The sequence below is a fragment of the Tripterygium wilfordii genome, chromosome 15 (assembly GCF_013401445.1).
Source record: "Tripterygium wilfordii isolate XIE 37 chromosome 15, ASM1340144v1, whole genome shotgun sequence".
Classification (NCBI taxonomy): Eukaryota; Viridiplantae; Streptophyta; class Magnoliopsida; order Celastrales; family Celastraceae; genus Tripterygium; species Tripterygium wilfordii.
This window is the reverse complement of record NC_052246.1, coordinates 9,180,966-9,204,142: the sequence shown is the minus strand read 5'-3', so window position 1 is coordinate 9,204,142 and position 23,177 is coordinate 9,180,966. Positions and strand designations below refer to the sequence as shown.

Genomic DNA, 23,177 nt, shown 5'->3' with positions numbered 1-23,177 from the left:
TATCATAAATATACTTACAAGAATTTTGTATATCTTAACAAAAAATAATTTCATCTTAGGGTTATCTTTGGAAATCCAAAACCCAATAAAATTATATCTATTTGTTATACAAATTCTATTCTTGTAAATATCCCAATGACCGTTGTGATATGGTGAAATTTGCCGATCTTCCTTTAATAGGACGAGAGACTAGAATGAGGCTACCAAGGGGACTCCGCAGGACATACAAATCTAGGCTCCCGAAATATTATTCTTTACCGTCAAGCCCTATGACTAGGAATAATATTTCAATCAAATGTTCATCTGACACCACCAGAACTATGGATGAACTCCCAGAGATGTACGATTCTTACATCGAGGCTTTTCCTTATTAGAAACCTGTCCCTGACCTGTGAGATGTGTACGAATATATCCTCCATGCACCACCCGGTAAGTTGGAGTGAAAGTTTGTGTACTATTAAACACTCCAAAGTCCATATTCCCCCTGAGCTCTCGGTTCCCTTATATCTATCCACTAAGCGTATTAGATTGACCCGTCGATCAATCTAAATGCTAACGCTTGATCCATAAGGATCACTCTGCAGAGTTTCTCGGTAGATTAATTTGAACCTCTCAGGTGGGTGCTTACACTTCCGTATCCCGGAAGTACATGAATGACTATTTTGTAGGTATGCTCCCACACCCTAGTGGCATACATCTAATCCATCGAGTATATTGACAATAGTGTGTGTCTCACTCATTGATGAATCAAAACGCACACGCTATAAGTATGAAAGTATTGACCTACTCAAGCTTAAGAGATATCGTACTCTCACAGCTATAGGATGAACAACTCATTGATAGTACTTTTCCGGTTGTTCTTTCCTATGTAAGTCCGTCAATGTATGTTTCCTTACATACACTAGTGCACCAATCCGAGACTCCTCTCGAGTGATCAAGACAAACCACTCCCCTATTTGGAGATGTCCATGCACTACAACCTATATCAACAAAGTGCCTAACTTTGTTAATCTGGTTGTGACTAATTTATTTCGGATGTAATAGTGAATCTTGTGTCTGTCTATACTCACACATAAAGTGCATCTGAGTATCCAAGATTACTATAAATAACATCCCTAGACGTTGATGGAACATTCATACATAAATGAAAAGACATCTAATACACATAATGCAATATTAAATATTCATCAATAAACCTCAGAACTGTCATACATGGTATGTTTTTAGGACATAATCCCAACAGGAAGATCACGGAGTCGATTGTCTCTAGAATTAAGAGGACTGTCCTAGCTAGAGTGGAGAGATCTATTAAATGAGTGCCGCCAGACATTTCTTGGGTGAAAATCAATACGGATGGAGCAATGCATACTGTTGAGGATCGTGCAGCGGCTGGTGTACTTAGAGATTCAGCTGGGACTTGGTTAGATGGGTTCTCAGTGAATATTGGTAGTTGCTCAGTGCTTAATGCGGAGTTGTGGGGGGTGCTAGTTGGCCTTCAGAGTGCTTGAGATGTAGGATTCCGTAAAGTGATGTTGGAAGTGGATTCACAGGGTGTGATGAATCTGCTAAATAAGCAAAATGTTCTAACCAATGTCCATTCTCATTTAATTTCTCCTATTAAACGGCTTCTTGGCCAGAATTGGCAAATTAAAGTTAGTCATGTTTATCGTGAGGCTAACTTCAGTACTGATAAGTTAGCCAACTTTGGCTTTGATTTGTCTCAGGATGTGCACTTCTTCTCTTATCCTCCTATTATCTATATTTCTTCTCTTTGGGATGATGTTGTAGGGGTTTCCCGCCCCAGGCTTTGGCCAGTTTAATAAAATTTTGTTTCTTTAAAAAAAAGTAAAAGTGCAAAAGGTGCATGATTTTAGGTAATTTAACGTAAGGATACTTTAGTCGATTTAATTTTTTAAAAAAATTTTGTGTGTTGAGTCTAATTGTATATGTAAATAACCTGTACCCTAAGTTTTTTTTTGCGTCTGGAAGGGTTTAATTTGATTGTGGTCTTGAAAAGACTTAATTTGAAGTGGGGGTCTAGAATGGATTAATTTAATTGTGGACCTAGAATGGCTAAATTTAAAGGGCTTAATTTGAACTGTTGTGGGCTTGAAAGGAGTTACGTCGAACACTTCTGACCACGCCAATCTTTTTCAGGCATTACGGTGATTCGCTTTTGCTAAATAGAGAAGATCGTACAATTTCCACCTTTACGGCCACCTTACGCCGATGTATGGGTGTCATCGTTTCCAATCACATTTTGTCAACAACTGTCCTCAAGTGCTTTCCAAGTGAGGGATATGATTTATCAATTCAGTTATGAGGATCTTTGTGAAGAATCTCATTCCTCAAGAGCTGCATGCTTTGAAGGTGAGTTAGGGATTGGTGTGTGAGATAATTGTTTGATGTGGAAATTTTATGTTAGAAATTTTGGAATTAGCAAGAGACAAAAGAGATTAGCAATTGAATTAGGGTTTGGGTTCAACAATTGAACGTAATTGACAGTGTCCTGATGGGTTATTGAACCTGCTGCACTTCAAGGATTGAGTAGAGCATTAACTTTCTAGAAATAAATAAAGTAAAACTCGACTTAGGTCATTCACACAATAACAATATACACAATCATTATAAGGTATATTATCGAGCCTTAGATATTGTCATGCTCTCTTTTCCTTACAATTTGCACTGTATATTATTTGTCCCATGCCTGGATCGAACTGATACAGCACAACGTTACATATTAGTGGGAATCAACTATTGTCTTTTGCTTCTGAACCCTCTTCAAGCATCAGCAACTTTGCTGAGAATAACAGAAGCATAGTTGGCAATGGTTGGTTCTGGAGATTGCCGCAGTCTTCCAACCACCGGGAACAACTCTGATGAACGGAGGAACTGTCTACAGGGTGTGTGCGCACACATCTTTGCCAACGAAAAGAGAGCTATCTTTAATGGTGACTCGTTGACAGTGTCATTTCTACTGGGGTTCAGGGCTATAGCTGAGCAGTCAGCAACCAACTTCAACAATGCCTGAAAAGTACCACTCAAATAACGATCCAAATTTAGTTTTTGCAATAAACTTCATTCTGATTTCCAGTGTGAAAACCAAATGTGGAAAATATTAGAAGGGATGCCTGCATCCTCATTGAAATCAAAAATTCATTTCAGCCCAGAGGAATTAAATGAGTGTTAAAACCACATACTGATCCAAACAAGCAAAACAGTGACATTAAGAAAAATAACATTAGTTACAAACCTTCAGAGCTCCTTTAGAGATAATGTCTTCACAAAGTTTGTTAGAGTTGCGAACAAGGTTACTTAATGCACCAGCAGCATTTGCTTTGGTCTTGTCTTCCTCTGCTGAGAGCAGCAACTTTGCAAGCTGAGGTATAGATCTCCCTAGTTCGTCATACAACAAGTCATTATGGTAGGCAGCATTTCCAATCTGGTCAGTCAGATACAGAGGAAGATAGAATCTGATTAATTATGACAAAAGCTGTATGGTTCAACTACGATGACTGTGTAATATCTCAATAGAGCTAACATATGTAAAATAGGTTAACTTTTGATGACTGTTCAGTGTTCAGTTGCTGTATATTAAATAAGGTGGCTATAATTTCCAGACCACCACCACACCATTGCAAGCAAAAGACTGGTTGTATTGCTTTTTCTATCACTCCCCAAATGAGAACTTCTTGAGCAATAAGAAAGCTATATGTTTTAAATTTTAATAAAGCCTGGAAAATAGTTGACATAATATCAAGACGAATAAACATCTCCCATCAAATCAGGAAAGTTAAAGCCTAACAGTTGACAAAATATAACAAGTTAACAACATATGCCATCTTCTATGACAAACCCCAACAACAATAGAAGATTTAAATTAAGTTTAGCGCCACTTCATGACCAAAAATTCAAAAGAAACAAAAAAAAGACATTTCTATACTACAGGGGTTTAGCCAATAAATATAGATTATCAAGACACAAGTCAATTAGAGCTAAAGCCACCACTGATTCTTAATCAACCAAATTCAAAATCACTCGTGGACCTTAAAATTATCTTTCCTTGTCATTTGTACATAATTTTCTGTTTGCATCAAATATCGTCCATCATAACAAAGTTACAAATAAAAAGGAGATAGATTAACCAAGAGGGGATCTTACTGCAAAACAAGCAAACTTCCGTGTACGTTTGTCAGGATCAGCACATCGATCAATGAGAAGGCCAATTATGTGGTGTCTTGCCTAGAACAAAAAATGAAAAATTATAAGATAAAAGCACATCTGCTGACATAGATTTGAACATAATTCAGTGTGTGTGTGTTTGCAAGTAGAATTCAATCCTCATGCAAATGTATTCTCCCAAATTGTCCCAGCAATCAAGGAAAGAATAAATCTGTAATATCTTCAGAGATCTAGACATTAAAAGCTGTCATTTGCAACACTTCCTTTAGTACTTACTAGTGAACTATAGAAGTAGGAACTGTGCCTACACATGTTACCAAGAGCACTGCAAGCCTTTGCACGTATGTTGGGATCTTCATGGGTAAGAAAGTCCTTCAAGAACTCCAGTACAGAAGCCCCATTGATCACCTCATAGAAACCCTGCTTGACATAAAATACAATATAATCAAACAGAACTATAGTTCTTCCAATATCACAAAATTTTGGTTTCTATTTTTCACTTTCTACATGCACAACATTAAACATGATACTAGTACATGCTTTCCATTGCAGCGAACAATGGTGGCTTTCTCAATTATGCATATATGAATGGGCACCTCCGACTCTCAGCTCATACCTTTGAAAGATTTGATACCTCAGCCAGCTAAAAGATTATCATATTATAATTTTCTTTTTCTATAAAACTTCCATAGCAGAATGTAGGAAGATTAACCTCTTCCTTTAGTTTCTAAAGCTGGTTCAACTTTAGCAAAGTTCAAGATCATAAAACACAAACTAGAAAAGGCCTTCATTGGACAGAGACAAATGGTAATTTTTTGGAGGTAATGCAAGGGGATTTGGATTATAATGAGTTCCATGTAATTAAAACAATGTCACCGAGCATTAATTCTTCCAAGAATAAAAAAAATTTCACTATAACTCATTCCTATGTAATTTCAAATAAGAATTACTGCCAACCATGAACTGGGCCCTAAAGAGACAAGTGAATAGAGATTAAAGTTGAAAGTTCAGTCCAAACCTTGGTGAACATATTGAAATAGAGAAATAGAGAAGGAAAATTGCAAGAAGATGGTAATTTCAGAGGAGGACAATTCTAAATCTGTGACCCAAAAGAATCCTCAAAATATGATCACTGGTCTAAAATTTTCGTTGAATTAATATAGGTGAACTAAAAATGAAAATAAAGCCAATAAAAAGAGTGACACAATAAGACAAGATTTCCCTGACGACTACAATAAAGTCTGCAACGAAGAAAATCTAATCCAAGGCCAGTGGAAGGTTAATGATATGGTGAAGTAAAGACATGAAGGCAAGGATGTGGGAAAACAATAGTTTTTTACTTCCATAAGCAGAAGGAACCTTGGGCTTAGAAACAACCTTATCCATTCTAGCAAGATCAGAAATTATCATCAGGACATCCAATGTAACCTCCCTTGGAGCTGAACAATCGAGCAGCATTGTCATTCTGTTGGGGTCCAACAGGCCTTTGCTGACAAGTTGAACTGCAAGTGTACGATGACCCATCATTTTGGCAACAAAGGCAACTGGCCTTCCCAAATCTTTTGACTCCACATGTTCCAAGCATCGAAGTATTGCACTTGGCACTCCCACCTGAAATTTTCAGAGGCAACTACATAAGGATCATGTATGAGTGCAGTAGAGATGGAAAGGCCAACTATTTTAATATCCTTTCCCAAAGAAAGCGGGATGTGTCTTTTCCACAATATATCTGCTGAACAATTGTCATAAATATAACCAGATAAGAAATTTTCAGTGCTTGTGGACAATAATGGAGCAAAGAGTCCATTTTGCCAGCAGTCAAGAAAGCAAATTAGTCTCACATTCATGTCAATCAATGTAATGCCACGAGACAGTAATTACTTTCATAACTAATAAATAAGTTTCTTGGCGGATTTAAAAATTAAAATATCACAATATAAAATGACTATCGCAATGTTTGACTCCAAAACCAGGAAAAAAGAAAAGTTGCAAAAGAGATGGACTAGAGAGAGGATTCACCTCCCGAATAATTTTTATAAACTTTCCCATGTCTTCCTCAATTGCTTTTGTCATGTCCTTGTCTTCCATGCACACTCTCCCACCAGGCGACCCCATGTTCAGAAGGAAGCCACCATTTACAGAAGCAGTGGCCGATGGCAATCCTGGAGCATTTTGAAGAGCCACAAATGGAAATGCTAAAAGATCAACCACTGCATTAATTATATCTCTGATTCCGTCATTCCCTCCACCTGGCCCACCCCAGCATTTTACTAGCTTGAGATGCACATCAGATATCAATTCAGTGATAATCTTGATGTGTTCACTCCTGACCAAAACCTGACGGAATATCTGAGCTCCACCCGAGAGGCAGTGACAGATTGATGAAAGTGTCCATACAACCCCAATTGGAGACAATCCAATTTGATCCTTTGTGCTGTCAACTAGTTGAGAAGAAGACTTTATCTTGGCTAACAAATCAATCAAAAGCTGAGGGATACCACTTGCACATAACTGCTGGACAGCTAATGGTCCACCCCACTTTAACCTGGATTCTAGCAGTCCAACACATCCATCCCTAAGACCATGCCAGTGTGACAGAGCACTATTTGAATTGTTAGTGCCTACTGCATTTTCACTGCATGTTGAAATCTTGAGGAGATCACAAAGTGTTGCAGTTCGAGGAATCAAAGGCACTGCAATCTCAGAGACAGAAGACTCAAAAGATGCTCCACTTTCAAGGTATAAAATGGATGCAACTGCCAGCATAGCCGATGTGCAATGTAAGGGACACACATTTTGTACTCTATCTTCTGAGGAAAAATGATGAGAAAGGATCGAAAGTCTAGAAAGCTGCTTCTTTTGGGAGGTTGTAAGCATAAATAATGCCGAATTTCTTCCATTTGACTTCAAACATTGAGCAATTGTTGCAATCAGATAGCAAGCACGCAGAACAATCGCAGAAGGATTGGTTAACTTGGACTTCAAGTTGTTTTGGTCACCTGATTGAGGATCTTTGTTCATTGATGAAGCACATAAAGATAAAACAGAAAATATCTCTGAAATAATAGTGCCATCCCCTCCACCACTGACAACAGTTGTAACGGGGAGGGAGCTGGGCAAGCCGCAAAGAACATTTGGAACATTTGCATTTTGCATACAGCACCTTGTCATGAGCTGAAAACATTTTAAAATTTTAATAAGTATGCAAATTATATGAGAGCTAAAGACTTTAGATGTGACTGAAGTACAAATAAATAATATAACGTCTAAGGAAAATTTGTTTACTATTCTGAAGAAATTTCAGCAAATCTATCTTCTTCAGTTGATCCTGGAGATAGGAATTTCAAAGATCAGAATGGGAAAAAAAAATACCTGAATACTACATGAGAGTACAGCCTCCACACGTTGGTGAAGGCAATAGTAAATAGAAACCTGCACAGCTTTTGATGTAAGGAATACTCTCGTCACTGCATCAACAATTCTTATGGATTCAGTCCCAACAAATGAACCTAGTTCATAGTCCCTAATATCAGGTTGGAGTAAGGCATGACGTAAAGCATCTAATGGAAATAAATAGGCTTTTTCTTTCATGTGAAGAGTTTCCAGCCCATCTATCAGTGACCAGATAGCTCGACAAGCTTCATAAGCCGCACGCAACATGTTAGAAGAACCTGATATGAGACTTTGGCCAGAAGTTGCTAAGCAGAGACACAAATGATCCACTAATCCAGAGGTAACAGTATGATCCAAAATCTGTTTCAATGTTTCCTTTGCTGTGGAAGCAACAGAACCTTCCTCGGGAGCCAGCGTCGCAGAAGTTGCTTTAAGACCCTGGGATACCCTAGATAGTATGATTGAAACACATGCACTGGACTCATGCAGAACTTTTCCAGAGGGATCTTCATTGCATGCAACGACCTATACATTCAAAAACATGAATGAGCCATGAATACGTCATCATTAAAGGTAAACAACTCCCGTTCACAAGGCTACCGCAGAGGGCAGGGTCGAGACAGGCAGGATGTACACAGACCTTACCATAATACCACCACATAATATGTGGGGAAACTGTTTCCTGGGATTGAACTCGTGACCTCTAGGTTGTACCCATGTAACTCTATCATAATCATTATCAAAGCCAGAGGAAATACAAAAATACAAATATTGGTAAGACAAGTAAACGGAATAGTGACCTGTGAGAAAAGTTCAGCTATGGCAACCCAGTGACTGAAATATGAACTTGCAATGCCATTTTTACCATTCTCTACCAACATTTTGACTATTGAAAAGCTCTGCAACAAGAATAAAAGAAAATCAAAATTTCATCAGCCATCACCAAACTAAAAGCAATACAAAATCTCTGCAGTAAATCAGAAAGCATCTCATAATAGCAAGGAAAAGCTATGCCTAGGTGAGCAAACATCAATTTATTTGGAAAAGGGTTAGACATGAAAGGGGTTAAACAACTTCAATGCATAAAATTCTCATACTGGAAAAACAATTGGGGAAGGGCAAGATCAACACAGCCTTACCCCTATATGGAAGAGGCGTGATGGACATATATCTTAATGCAACTTTAAGGGTATGATCACAATAGATAAGATTATATTTTATAGAAAGTGAATGCAAAGGAAAATCGAAATGCACAAGTTTAATACTATATTTCTAACTTCGGAACGAACCACATATACTACTTTCACAATAGCGAATTATATGGCATCGTGAAAATACAAAAACGATCATTCGGAATTTCTAAACAAATTTCAACAGTAACAATATACCTTTGCTAAAGAGTCATCAAGTTCAGATAATCTCAAGCTGACCAAGACAGACAAGAAATCAAGAAGTTCACAAATTATTTCATCAACTAGTCGGCTAGAATTGATGGCACTTGCTGCAACCAAGTTTGAAAGAATTCTCAGTGACTGATTTGAAGTAATTGCATCCTGATCCCTGTAGAGTACGTTACTCAAATTAAAAATGATAAATCAAGCAATAGGGACAAGTTAGATATATGTACAATAATTTCATGATGCAATCGCAAAGAAGCACTCTCGCAAAAATAGTGCATGCATAATATCTTGTGAAGCTTATGGTAACCTGTGGGTTCTTCATCAAACAAACAAACAACTAAACCAACAAAGACACTTTAACTCTTCAAGAGGTCTTCGGAACACCCTTTGATTGACAAAACAAGCAAAAATCCTTCCGCAATGTATGCATTTTTCATATGTTTTCCCCATAAGATGGGGTCGGGGAGGGAATTGCATTGACATTAAAGGTTGAAGTTGGGCTTAAATACAAAGTTTGAGAAAGTAACAATTAAGAAATGAACCTCAAATTTTCCTTCAAGCGCCAACTAAAAGCTAGAAAAATATCAAAGTGAAATATATTCAAGTACAATTGTACAAACAGATACTTGAGAGCAACTTAGTTCCACCTGCATGAATTTTGAGGTCCTTTGGCCCATCTTTTCAATGGTTGCAGAATAGCTGCTATAGCTTCATTATCTTGGCCAATTATTTTCGCACCTTTAACCGTGCGAGAGTTGTTTTCAAGTCTATCCAATGTCTGGCTACCTGAGGCGAGACATCACATCATTAGTTATCCACATGAAATATGTCCTTAAACTATGAATTCTATGGGAGCAATTTACAAGTTTGATCGTTAACAAAAGAAATAAAGTGAAACACAAAATAGGCTTCAATCATGACAGTCAATAGTATCGGAGAAGACATGTAAGTTTATATATACTGACTCATTAACTGAGATAGAGACAAAATATATGATTTCCCTATAAACTTTCTCTCGTGTTTCCACTCTCACCCTCCAAGCCTCCTTTGAAATCCCTCCAACTTCTATAGGAAACAAGTCAGTCTAACGCAAGAGACATACGACAAATGTCGTAAAATATTAGAGAATATGAGAGCCAGAAGATATAACACAGAATAGTAACTAATTTGCAAACAAATAAAGTGATAAGACGCCAAAAAAATGTAGTGGGAAAGGACTAAGCACATTCACTTTTATTAGTAGAGTTCCAACTTCCAAGTCAACAAAAGATACAACATTTTCCTTGCACAAGAAAGTACAAATGTGGCTAATATCCTTTGAAACACCATGTATCCTGAAAGCATAAGTTGATGGGCAAGCAAATTTTATTGTTACTGTATTTTTGAACTCTAGCACTCCCCTTCACGTATTATGACTTGCTTTTAATTGGGGAGGCCTAAACATGTGGAACATGATATTTTAGGTGGGAGTTGGGTTTCAACCCCATGACTTGGGGCTTGCCAGTGGTTCTGATATTAAAAGAGCGACCATTGTTCTCTATGCATGGTATCAGAGTTTCATTAATGGGTTTCAAAATGTTCAAATATTAAATTCACCTTCACCCAGCAAGTCAACCAACTGAGAAAAGCTGGCGAGACTGAAAATCTCAATACAAGACCATTTTCCACTCTTGTAGCTCAAAGGACTGAATTAGAAAGACATTTGTAAATCATCACTTCTGCATACCTGACTCTTTAACATTTTTTGGACTTGAGAACCCAGGGAACTCTTCATGTGGTGAAGAAAGGTCTGCAGCTATGTTCGGACTATTTTGTTGAGCATCAATTTTATTCTTTGGAGTAATACCACCCTCGAAAGCAACAGGAGAATTGTTTTTACCTAAAACAAGTAAACTTTCAAAGCTCAAATCATAATGCTTAAATTTCTGAAAATGAAGGACATACTCTGAGGACTGGGAAAAGCTGAACCAATTGAGGCTTGGATAAGGTTTCCTTCAGCCCTCCATGCTGCATCAAATCCCCTGGCTACAGCAGTTGTAGCACGCACTTCCTAAAGATGGTTTGGGTATTAACTATTACGCATATGCTTAACAACATGAGTTCCAAGAAAAGTACCATAATTTCTATAATCATAAATATAAAACATTAAAATTGTCTTAGATGGATGGTAAGAAAAGGATAGCACTACCCTGGCCTCCATTTCTTCTGAAGTTTCTTTAACAAATGGGTGTTCTAGCAACGTTGGCCAAGTCAGTCTGCTTTGCGGAACCTGTATCTCAAAATTGACAACTATGTCACGACTCATAAATTTGATATTTAAATAAATTTCAGAAGTATTCATCAACAATGCTACAATAAAATGACCTTATTGAGCAGTCCTTTCAGAAAACTTTTAAAACTGGGACTCATGTCATCAGGATATTTGACAGGATCCTGGAACATTGTACAGACATTAGCATGTACAATTTTACAGCATGCTTTTGAGTTCAAACCAAGACAAATAGCATAGAAGAGGTACCTTCACAATGTGTCGGATGAGTGCATATACTGAATTTGTATAGAATGGAGGTTGGCCAACAAATAATTCATACCTGTTAGTCAATGCAAAACTTGAGCAATGAAAAAAGACATTATTTATAACATATTTAATCTCATCAAATTTCCGCTGGATTGATTAATCCTTAGAGTTCCATGTTATAATGAAATGAACTACTATCAAAATAATTATCATTGGGATAAATGACAAAGCAACAAGAAATGAGAAGTTGAATGATAATAATAATTTACAAAATCAACACTGAAAATTTCCTACAAAAGAAAACCACAAAAGGTGCAACTTGTACAATGAACTTATTAAGCTACTTAATAAGTCAAGTGCGTAGAATTGATGCCAAAAGCAGCATGGGTTCAAAATCTCAATAACAAAACAAAAAATGAATACTAAGCAAAATCAATACACCTCCAACCCTTTCTGTAGAGAAGATTAGAAGGAAAGTTTTTCTTACAATATAACCCCAAGAGACCACAGATCAGCAGTGTGGTTGTATGGTTGCTCCCGTACTAATTCTGGGGCCATGTAGAGCGGAGTGCCTGGAGACGTGAATATGTAAAGTTGTAATAAAAATGGAAATTTTCCACATGGTTGCACTATACCAGAAAGGACAAAGAAAGGATCTACCAAACCTTTTATGGATCGCAAAACTACAGTATTTGTGGACATTGCCCGTGCAAAACCAAAATCACATAGCTGTGCAAAATAAAAGGAAACTATAATAAATTATTTTCGATGTGATATTTCTTCGAGAAATAATTTGATAGAAAAGAAACAAAACATATTAAGTGAGATATTAGTAGCAGCCACACACTTAAAAAGTGTTATGTACTATTCAGAGATCAAATGATCATGGCTTCAATTCGTCAACATAAAATCATCATCATCCGAAGCTTTTATCCCTAAAATATTGTGTCAGCTACATGAGTCTAGGAGAAAATCAATGAGAATCCACTACGTGTATTCGTTTCCGCTATTCATTTCTATTTAGGATCATACTTCCATCAACTCCTATTGAATTTATATCCTTTCTTACTACTTCAAGTCGTGTCTTTTTAGATTTTCCTCTTCACTTCCTACTCTCCTATACAAATTCTTTCGAGTCTCCTCGTCATTGCACTGTAATCCCAACAAAAAATCATAGAAATAAAAAATGGAAATGAGAGATGATAATGAGCAATACAAAAGCCAGCTATAGGTTATCCAAAATTTACTGCAACAGAGAACTCCATGGATGATTGGGTCCTTTGCAACATGAAGCAAGAAACAAATAATAAGATATTAGACTTATTATGTCAGATTCTCAAAATCAATTAAAGAAAATTGGTACTTCAATTACTTTCCATAACACCCATTGGCAGGCATAATTTTATTCAATTTAACTGTTACCTAAAAAGGAACAAAGCAATTAATTAAAAACAGACTTGTACAACCGGGAAAAGGAATGAAAGCATGGTGAATCAAAACAAAAAAATGTTTGTTTCTTACTTTCAAAATCACTTGTTGTGATAGACAGTATAGTTAGGAACCATGACCATGACTTCTAGCAATTGTAACTGTGTAGTAAAACATTAGAGCATCCACAGTGATGCTTGAAATATCAAGCACTTCAAAATTATTCTCTCTCTCCTCCTTTATCCTACGTGGCACAATTTAATTGGATGATTAAATCTCACAATATACACTATTCATCAACACTTCATACATTCCAACACTCCATACTCACTTTCTCTATTTTCTCTCTCTTCCTTTTTATCATCTATTTCTTCCTTTTCATATCTCTCTCTTCCTTTTCATCTTCTCTTTCTTCCTTTTTATCATCTCTCTCTTCCTTTTCATCACCTCTTTCTTCCTTTTTATCATCTCTCTCTTCACTATTCATCAACTATATACATACTCCAACTCTCAAGTATCATTTTTCCACAACTAAATTTTCAAGCGTCATTTTTCACCCATTGTGTGCATGTAGCGCTATACTTATCAAAAAAGTAACATTTCAAGTACTTAAAATGCACTCCATTATATCCATTGTGAACATCTAGCACTTAACTTATCAAGAAAGTATCATATCAAGTACTTCAAAATCATCCCATTGTGGATGCTCTTACGCAACAAGAGTTTCCAAGCAAAGAATTTTTTACTTTTTTTTGTTTTGCCTTTATAGCACATAACCTATAAAGAAAAAATATGCATGACATTGTAATAAGTCAACCTTAACAACAGAGCCAGCACCAATGAGAATGTTTTGTGGCTTCATGTCACGATGGATGATGCGGTTGGAATGTAAGTAATTTAATGCCCTAACCTGCAAAAATTTAACAGCAGGTAAAAACAGAACATGAATATATATGCATGCTATGTGCCTGATTACAATAATATTTTTCTGGATAATTGAGATGAAAGTAGCTTTCTGAAAACAGAATTACCAATTGCTTTGCGATTTGCTGAACTTGTTCTTCAGGAAGGCACTTATCGTCCTCAAGTATCTCAAACAACTCACCCTGCATGTCAAAAAAATAGGCTGCTCATACATCTAAGCATAGACAGAACTTTAGAAGAAATGATTTTGCAATCTTGTTTTACAGAAATACAACTGTGAGCCTATTAGAGAACATAAATACCTGGGCAAACTCTGTAACAACACAAAACTCTTGTGGGCTTTCAAAGGAATCAAGCATTTCAATGATATTTTCATGCTTCAGTTTTCTAAGAATCTGTAAGAATTAAAGTGGTTGACAGTAAAATATCTGGCTATATAGATATAAAATGACTAGCAACAATGTGAAATCTAAAGAATCTTTCTTACAATGAAAGGCCATTAAAGTTCACACTTCACAGCATTAAATGGATTATTGAATCGTAGTCAAATTCATACAATGTCAACTCTTAGAACCAGGTAGAAGCAAGCGTCTCAATTCGCCCCAATAACTCTATGGGATTTCCTCATATGCTCCCCATCTCTCTAAGTCTTTTGACTAGCCTTCACTACATCATTTCAGTTGCAAAATTCATTCACCCAAGTTCACATTTTCAAGTTTTAACAAATTAGTTAAAACTCAATTGCAACTTCATATTGCATTTTTGCACGGTATAGGTGTCCTGTGCACTTTTCTAGAACCATATGTAAAAAGCTAAAATAACTGAATTTGGTTACTGAGGATTGTTAAGTCTAATCATTATAGAATTCCTAAGTCATGAAAGAGAGACTGTCACAGGTTCACTCGCAGAGATATTCAAATGAAACAATTGTGCAAATAGTCTGATGTTATCTACAAGCTTAAGCAAACTTATGCTGGTCACATCCAAAAAGTGCACTTCATGAGGTGAAAGACTCTTGAAATTATCCGTTGAAGCTCAAGTTCCACATATCACAGTCAATAAGTTTAAGAAAATCAAAAAGGAAGGGCTTTCATTACCTCTATCTCCTGCCTTAGATTATGTATGTCTTTCTCACTTTTCCCATGCTTCATTATAAATTTCATTGCAACTGTCTACAGTTGAAGCAACAGAAACAACATTTAGCAACAAATTTTTAACTTGTAAGCACAAATAAATGGCATAAGCACTAGGAATTCAACAAGTACCTGGCCTGTGTACTTCCTCCTTCCCTTGTAGACTTTCCCAAAAGAGCCCTCACCTACCAGCTCGATTACATGGTAGTTTACAATGCCCATTTTTTTCACTGTTCCACACTCTGCCAAAATAGCAAGTATTGTCAGACATAGTTGTTAATATCTTTTGTCTCTCCGCTTTGAAGGATTTCGTGCATATGGCAAACGTGTATCAGAATGACTAGAAATATGGTATGATGCAAATCTACAATCGCGCGTATGAATATAAATATTCCTTTCAATCTCCCAGATCTAGCCAAAATTGAGACCATATATGAGATGCCTACTGGACTTGAGCGAGAGAAAAAGTATAGAGAGAGAGAAGAGCGTAGAGAAAACAGAAATGGAGAGAGCGAGATGCAGAGATACGAAGAAGCAGAGACGAAAGGGACGAAGACTCGGCAACGGATTGAAAATAAATTACCTAAAATTCACTTGAAATGCAAAGATGCAACCTTCACACAGTAGGCACAAAGCAATAAAGCAAATCAAACCAGAGTTGAAATTACAGTACACTCACACATAAACCTCCGCCGTCACAAATCAAAGGGAAATTATGACTGGCAGTGAGAGATAGTCGCAGACCGGTTCCATGACCTCCATGGGCCTCCAGACCCACTGAAAAATTAAAAAAACGAAAGAGAAACGGAGGGCTCTCACCGTAACGACGCTATCCAAAGTCTCTTAGGGCTGCCGGCGTGACAAAGAGACTGCCAGCGGAGGAGAGACGAAGAAAAGGACCCTGTTTCGAGCACGTATTGAGTATGCAAGGAGAGACAAGGAAGATTCCCGATATAGGAGGGTACGGAAGCTCTTCCTCCGCCTAAAACACCCTTCTAAGGCAGAAAAACAGGAGAGAGAGGGAAGATCAGTCCATTCAAAAATTGAGAGCGGGGGAATATCTGTGTGCGTTTTCCGCCTATAAATAAATAACCCTCTGCTTTCCTCCTGGCACCTCCGACTCCAACATCATTATTAAATATATTTTAGGAAAAAACTTTGTTTGGGCTTGAAATCAGAAGGGCATCACCGTCACAACAAGATTTGGGCCCTTTCAGTAGGGGAAAACCAAATGTAAACCCTAATAAAATTAACAAGGAAAAAAAAATTTAAAAATAGCAGAATTACGAAGATTGTGATTGCCTTCTAATGGTAAGTTTTGTTATTCATTACCAAAATTAAATAAAAAATTTCAGAAAATAAAATTAACCAGGAAAAATTTTTAAAAAAATTTTGAGGGGATCAATTAGTGTAATTCGGTATTTATTGAGATTGCTTACCAAAGATAAATCTATATATCTATATAAAAGTATAATACATCTTCAGACTTTTTAATTTTTATTATTTTTCAGGTAATTTAATCATCATTATCTTTTAGTTTGGTTAATTATTTAAAAAAATTTTATTTTCCATCTTTTTTCTTCTAACAACCATTTAAAATTTTCTTTATCTTTTTGCTTATTAATTTTTCAAAATTAATTATAAAAAATAAATAATTGTTTTTACTCGCTTAGATGAATAATTATACTAAGGGAAATTTTATTTACACCACATAAACTCTAAGTTTACACAACTTTTTGATTTTTTTTATTTACATATATATCCTTATTTGGAATTACAAATATACCCTTTATTAAAAATAAATATTAAATATGTATTTACATATTATACTAGAAACTTATAAGTTTACACACAAATTCTCTCAAAAAAGAGATATAATTCTATAGGCCAAAAACTTTTCAACGCAAGATTTATTGAAGAAGTGTTGAAGATGGAAGATAACGATTTACAAAAGGATTATACGAATGACTATCAGCTTCAACAACTTGAAAAGAATATTGTCGACTATACAAAGAATGTTGATGGAGTAGAGGTAAGTTTTTTAGGGTTTGTCTCATATACGAAACGATCAACAAATACTCTCTGATTATTTGTCTAATCCAATTTTATGAATCTAAATCAATACAAGGTACCAATATATTTGAGAAAAAGGTTTTGGGTTGGGTTTGAGTTTGGATTATTGTGGTTTTTTGTTCGTCTAGAACTCTGTTTATGTTGTAGTTTCCTTGTCGATTAGGTTTCTTACTGGTTGTTTTCATCCTTGGCAACACTAGGGTTACATGTTAGTGATAATTTTTTTGTAACGTGACTGCCTAGAACCTATCATACATGCTGAATTTAATTCACTTGTGTCTAGAGAATGTGTTTATTGTTTGCACACGAACTGCTCTATTTAGTAACCGTTTAAGAATAATATATTGTGTTTTCTTGCTTGGGAATAGTATAATCCGTGTTTTATTGGAATCTACTGTCTTATGCATATTGATGTGAGATTCCGAACCACTAAAATTATAGCAATTCAAAACTCAGTTTATACTCGCAAGTGCACGAATCAATAGCAGTATAACTTAGCAAATACGAGTGTCGAATCCACGAGGATTGAGGTATTTATATATGTTTTAAACTCTCCCCAACCTCCTACGGTTTCCTTCAATAATAATAAACACGTAAACCTCAAAGGAAACTTCTAAAACAAGTCAAACTTCTGATTCTCGGATTTTATTCTGTCGAGCAGCTATTGAGCACTTGTTGAGCATATGTTGGGCGCTAACTGCTGGTCAATATTGTGATATCTATGCTCGAGCATGGGTCGAGCAGCTATTGAGCATAAGGAGCTGAAAAAGCACAAAAAATATAATTTATGCAAAATCCGATCTTATTTCGATAAACAAAACGTCAATTCAACCTAAAAACATAAGCAAAAAGGTATATAATAATATGCGCATCACATATCAATATCATCTTACCAATTTCAAAGTCAATTATACCCGTTTTCTAGGTATAATGTTATCAAGTTTGGAGTAAATATGTTAATTTCAATTAAGGATGGTTTAAGGAACTTCTGTTTTAGCAGTGTTGTCATGAATATATAAGTGTAGGAATTTCAAAAATTTACTCTAATAATTTACATGCTCCATTTTTTTGTTCTCTGTTTTACTGTGCATAGGCCAACCATGTTTAACGGGTTTAGTATATGTTTTTGTTTCTTTGTAGAAGTTTTTGCCTTTCTTTGACTTCAAAAAATATGTTCAGTTTCACTAATTATATATTCTTCCAATGTAGGAGGATGCATCTACGAAAGAGACTATGATAAGTGGTGAATTATTCATGGTTGATTATAGTAGTGAATTTATCACATATGATGTGAGTATGCCTTTATCATTGTTTCTATGTATTTTAGTTGTTAATATGTGTTAACTAATTTTTTTCCGGTCTACTAGATATACAAAAGTAAAGATCATTTAATTTCATGGGCACGAGGGGCTGCTATACAAACTTGACATGTCCTTATAATTAGAACCTCTGATTTTGGTGGAAGTAGTAGAAAGCCACGAGTATTACTTGCTTGTGAACGGTTTGGTTCATATAGGCCCATGGTTAGTAACGACGCAAAGAATGTAAAAAATCGTATGTCTACTGGCACTAAGAAATGTGGTTGCCTATTCTTACTAAAAGGAAAACCAGCTAAAACTGGGGATGGTTGGATTTTAGAAGTTGTTAATGGAATGCACAATCATCCTTCTGTTGATAATTATGAGGGGTATAGTTACCCTGGGAGATTGACAGATAAGCAGACAAAGATTTTGGTAGACTTGTCTAAGAATTTGGTGCGACCGAAGGAAATTCTTAGCACGATAAAACAAATTTATCTATTTAAATATATTTGGATAGTTACCACAAATTTTAATTTTTTTTCTTGTTTCAACACAGGGTTGAGAGCGCACATGCGAAGCTCAAGCGACAACTGGGTTCTTCGCAAAGTAATTTTGAATCTTCATGGTTGAAGATTCATTCATTGCTTGAGTTACATTTTACTGACTGTAGTAACCGGTTTTCGTCCGGCCAAAAATATTAGTAAAAGAAAAATAAGTATATGAAATCCAAAACAAAAATTAAAGGAAGCAAAACGAACTCCAAACTCGTTTCTTTACTTAAAAGCCCGTGGATTGATAAACTCAAAATTTAAAGCCTAATTCTTAAGTTTTGGCCAATTATCAAAAACAAAACCCTAGAAAATATCTAGAGAATAAAAATAAATAAATTAAATGGAAAACTAAAAATGGAAAAGAACCAAAAAGAATAGCCACCTTGGTTAAAAGGAAAGAAAAAGTAAGGGCAAAAGGGACCAATTGAAAGAACTAGGGTTTTAGGAGAGAGGTGGTCTCATTCTCTCTTAATATAAAAGAAATGTAGCATTCTTTGAGAGGGGTTGGAGGAAGTAGCCGCACAACACACAAAAGAAAAAGAAAGAAAAAACAGAGAAAAGGAGAAAAAGGGTAAAAAGAAATCGCCGGAAACAGAGAGAAGAAAACAGAAAGGGAAAAGGAGAACCGGGAGTAGAAGAGAAAGGGAGAATCAGGAGAAGAAGAGGATTTTGCTTCCACCGGTTTCGTTGATCTGAGAAGGTAGTAATTAGCTTACCCTCTGATTTGATTCCACTTCTTGTTTTTGTTCTCCTAGTTCTATTCTTGTATTTGTCGGGTTCCATCTTTGAAAGAACATTAATCTGAACATATTTTGGTCACTTTTCAGGTTTCGTTTCTTTGATCATACTTAGCATCTCTTCTGGTTGTATTTTCTGTTTTTATCTTCGCATCTTCTGGTCCTCTTCATGAGAAGGCAGACATATACTCTTTGGTTGGTGCTTGAACTTAATATGTTGTGCTGCTGTTTGGTTGCTTAGATCGGATTAATCTGCTATATTAATACACTGCATATATCTGGTTAATATACATGCTGATGTCTATATATGCTGATGTTTATATATGTTTATTTGATGACCGGTATATATGTATATATATTATATGCAGGGTGTGTGCGTGTATATGTGATGTGTTTATTCATATATGTATACATTTGTGTCTGAGTGTATATTATATATATGGCATGTATGTGTGCATATGTATATGTGTGGGTACATGATGTGGTTATGTATGATATTATCATATATGTTTATGTGTATGTGTGAATCTTTAAATATGGATTTGAATTTGATATTATATTTGAATACCCATTTGACCCCATTATTTTTCTGTTTGATGTTGGGGCTTGGACCGGGCTTGATCCCACTTGGCCCGAAGGGAATACTTAAAGGATTTGGGCTGGATTGAAGCAATGGGTCTCGCGGGTGATATTGGATTTTTGTACATTTTATTATTTGTCATGCATAATTGTAAAGTGTAAGTCTTGTAATAGTGTAACAAAAATAGTGGATGTAAAATAGAAAATGCATACATGATATTCTTGGATGCTAGAAGCAAATTGAAACTAGAAATTGATTTTGTGAATGATGATTGCATTAGAATGCATGGTTAAGACTTTGACTTTTCACACTATGCCATGATGCTTAGACGTATGATAGGATTGCTTGAATGCCATGAAAATAAATGCAACGCCTTAGTCATTAGAATTAATCCAAGCCGTCTCACCTTAATAAACACACCCAGATTAATTTATGGAACCTTTATGTTTTGTTTAAATACCAAGGAGTCTTCAAGATATTGAGGTTCCATTGGCATTCATCCAAAACATTTGGATTTCGTGGACCCGGAAAGCAAATATGTTTTTAGGGATTAGGAGAATTTATTCAATGACCCAAAGGGAGGTTTAAAGATATTTGGCCCGTCCGGTGGGTCTTAAATGGATTCTTTCTTTTCTAATGAAGAACATGATTGTGAGTAAGGCTTGAATTGAACCTTTTTCCTTGATTGTGGGCCCTTTTGGTACATCAACCAAGTCTTCAAAATCCCTTTTTCAAAAACATCAAAATCCACTCCAAGTGGAATTTTCATCCAAACTAAGCAAAATCAACATTTTTTGCCAAGTCAGGAATGGCCCCAATGATCCCGTGCACACCCCTTTTCAAATTACCATACCCACTCCAAGTGGAATTTTTATTTATCTTTGGCCAAGCCGGGAATGGCCGCAGTGATCCTGTGCACCTTTTTTCTTCAAACCACTTCAAGTGGATTTTTCACTATATTCCAATAAGACCCATCAAACAAAAACAAATTAGAGCTAAATAGGAAAACATTTTTGAAGGTAACTATTTTCGGGAGTTGTGGGGTACCTAACACCTTCCCTATACTCAATAGACCCCCTGACCCATTTTTCTCGTAGACCAGAATGGATGTCCAATTGCATTCTAAAAATCAATTGGTGGCGACTTCATCGTTTTTCATGCCGGTTGCTTCAATCATTCACTGTCATCTCGGATTCTGTACCAACTCTAAGAACTCTAGTGCCTTTTTTTGAATAAAAGGACAAAGACATGAAATGCTACATAAATAGCTCATCCAAAAATGTCTACGTGAGGGTCTCCCTACTACTATTTAGAGAGTCTCACAAATTATATGCCACTCCCTCTAAGAAGTATGAAACTAACATCACTCGCTTCCCAACAGGTATGTTGAGTATCCAACCTATTGAACATATGCCACAACCACTCATGCTCTTACTATACTCTTGTCAACCGTAAAGCTAGGACTTTGGTCTTGTGCATCTGATTTAACTCAACCAAATCTCTCCCAACCAGGCGCATTACTGGGTCATCCCCTAGGGTCCATGATGTATGACCTTTACTATGGATCTCCAGTGTGCGAGTAGCATCTACCTATACTAATTGAGTGTCAGCCCTTACTATCTCCATCACATCCATCAACATCTGCGGCTGCACCTTTGGAACTCCAATGTTCAAAAAATATGTGAGTCATCAACCCAAGTAATAACAGTGATAGCCCATCTTGCTGATCTGAAGGACCTACATCATAACAAACTCACATGAAAGGATAAGAAATGAGGTTATGAGTCGAATGCTTAGTAGGGATATACAAAGTAGAAATAAAGGTTGAGATTCAAAGAAGGTAAATACAATAACATGTGAATGAAATATTGATCCGATCCACCCAATTGAACATCTAAACTCACCTCCAATGATCAACCGTCAAACCATGAGTTCATTTCGTGATAAAAAAAGCCAGTAAGTCACACTTGTCGCATTCTCTAGAATTTAATAGCACTAAATTTTTGGATCCACCTAGTAAATACTATCAACAATAAGGTTAGAACCATGTCACCAGAGCCAATATTTGGATCCACTAGTAGCACGTTCACATATGTATAAAATTTCAGCAATCCATATCCACTAATACCTAATATGAATCCTCGAGTCCATACTCGATAATAAACCATGTTGCTAAAAATGCACAAAATACAATGCAATGTCTACAAACACAACATATACTCAACGCGAATTCACTAACCTATTCAATGAAAAAAGCTTCATTAAATTTTCATGTTCACCAATCTATTCAATAATCACATTCCATACTCTACAATCTACCCCTTTTTTAGAAATCCATATTCTACATTAAATTTCAAGGTTAAACAATTTAATTCCACCATGTATTTTCTCTCATGGCAACCCGACCTCAATTAGAACAATTAAAATCAATAACCCTTGCTTTGAAGCGTGTCAGTGCCACCATATCGAGGAATCAAACCCTCCTCTTGAGTTGGTTCAAAACCCGCACTTGAACCTGGTAATACAACATAATTGGAGTCTAATTTGACTTATTGGATAAAAGATATGGGGGCATGTTGATGATACCAAAATTACCATTCATTAGAATGTTGACATGTGGCTCATAACACCAAGCTAGCTTATGAACTGAGGTGCCTCACAAGTTCACCTTTGCCTCTGACCAATACTTAGTTGAAGTGACTGGCCAATAAGAGGGCAATTAAGCAGTGAAGAGTAGTATCCGAAGAAAGGATGGTGTTGGATTTATAACCATACCAGAATATGACAGTCTGAGTAGTCCAATTGATTGGTGGATAATGTGCTTATGTTATTTGTGTTTTGTACAGTGATGTATCCTGAAGTAGCTTATATTGCTCATGCAACCTGAGGTAGGCTACTCCAATCGCGATTATGGATCAGATCCAAACAAGACCTTCATATCTTGAATTGATGTGTGT

At 36.1% G+C, this 23,177-nt stretch overlaps 1 protein-coding gene across 2 annotated transcripts; it reads right to left on the bottom strand.

Moving 5' to 3' along the window:
* Nucleotides 1-2,560: 2,560 nt before the first annotated feature.
* Nucleotides 2,561-16,081, bottom strand: LOC120016855 (serine/threonine-protein kinase TIO). Of its 2 annotated transcripts, none has more exons than XM_038869799.1 (23): nucleotides 15,798-16,080; nucleotides 15,111-15,220; nucleotides 14,943-15,017; nucleotides 14,148-14,240; nucleotides 13,953-14,027; nucleotides 13,739-13,831; nucleotides 12,159-12,222; nucleotides 11,981-12,065; nucleotides 11,494-11,566; nucleotides 11,340-11,408; nucleotides 11,164-11,244; nucleotides 10,920-11,025; nucleotides 10,702-10,854; nucleotides 9,623-9,761; nucleotides 8,964-9,135; nucleotides 8,376-8,474; nucleotides 7,555-8,100; nucleotides 6,202-7,356; nucleotides 5,560-5,793; nucleotides 4,459-4,602; nucleotides 4,162-4,242; nucleotides 3,254-3,442; nucleotides 2,561-3,027 (listed from the first exon to the last, which is right to left on the bottom strand). In XM_038869799.1, exons 2-23 carry the CDS (start codon nucleotides 15,198-15,200, stop codon nucleotides 2,782-2,784), a joined length of 4,062 nt encoding a protein of 1,353 aa, XP_038725727.1. In that variant the 5' UTR covers nucleotides 15,201-15,220; nucleotides 15,798-16,080; the 3' UTR covers nucleotides 2,561-2,781. The 2 variants fall into 2 exon arrangements, with proteins under 2 accessions (XP_038725727.1, XP_038725728.1); XM_038869800.1 differs by having other exon boundaries at nucleotides 2,782-3,027; nucleotides 10,944-11,025; nucleotides 15,798-16,081.
* Nucleotides 16,082-23,177: the final 7,096 nt, after the last annotated feature.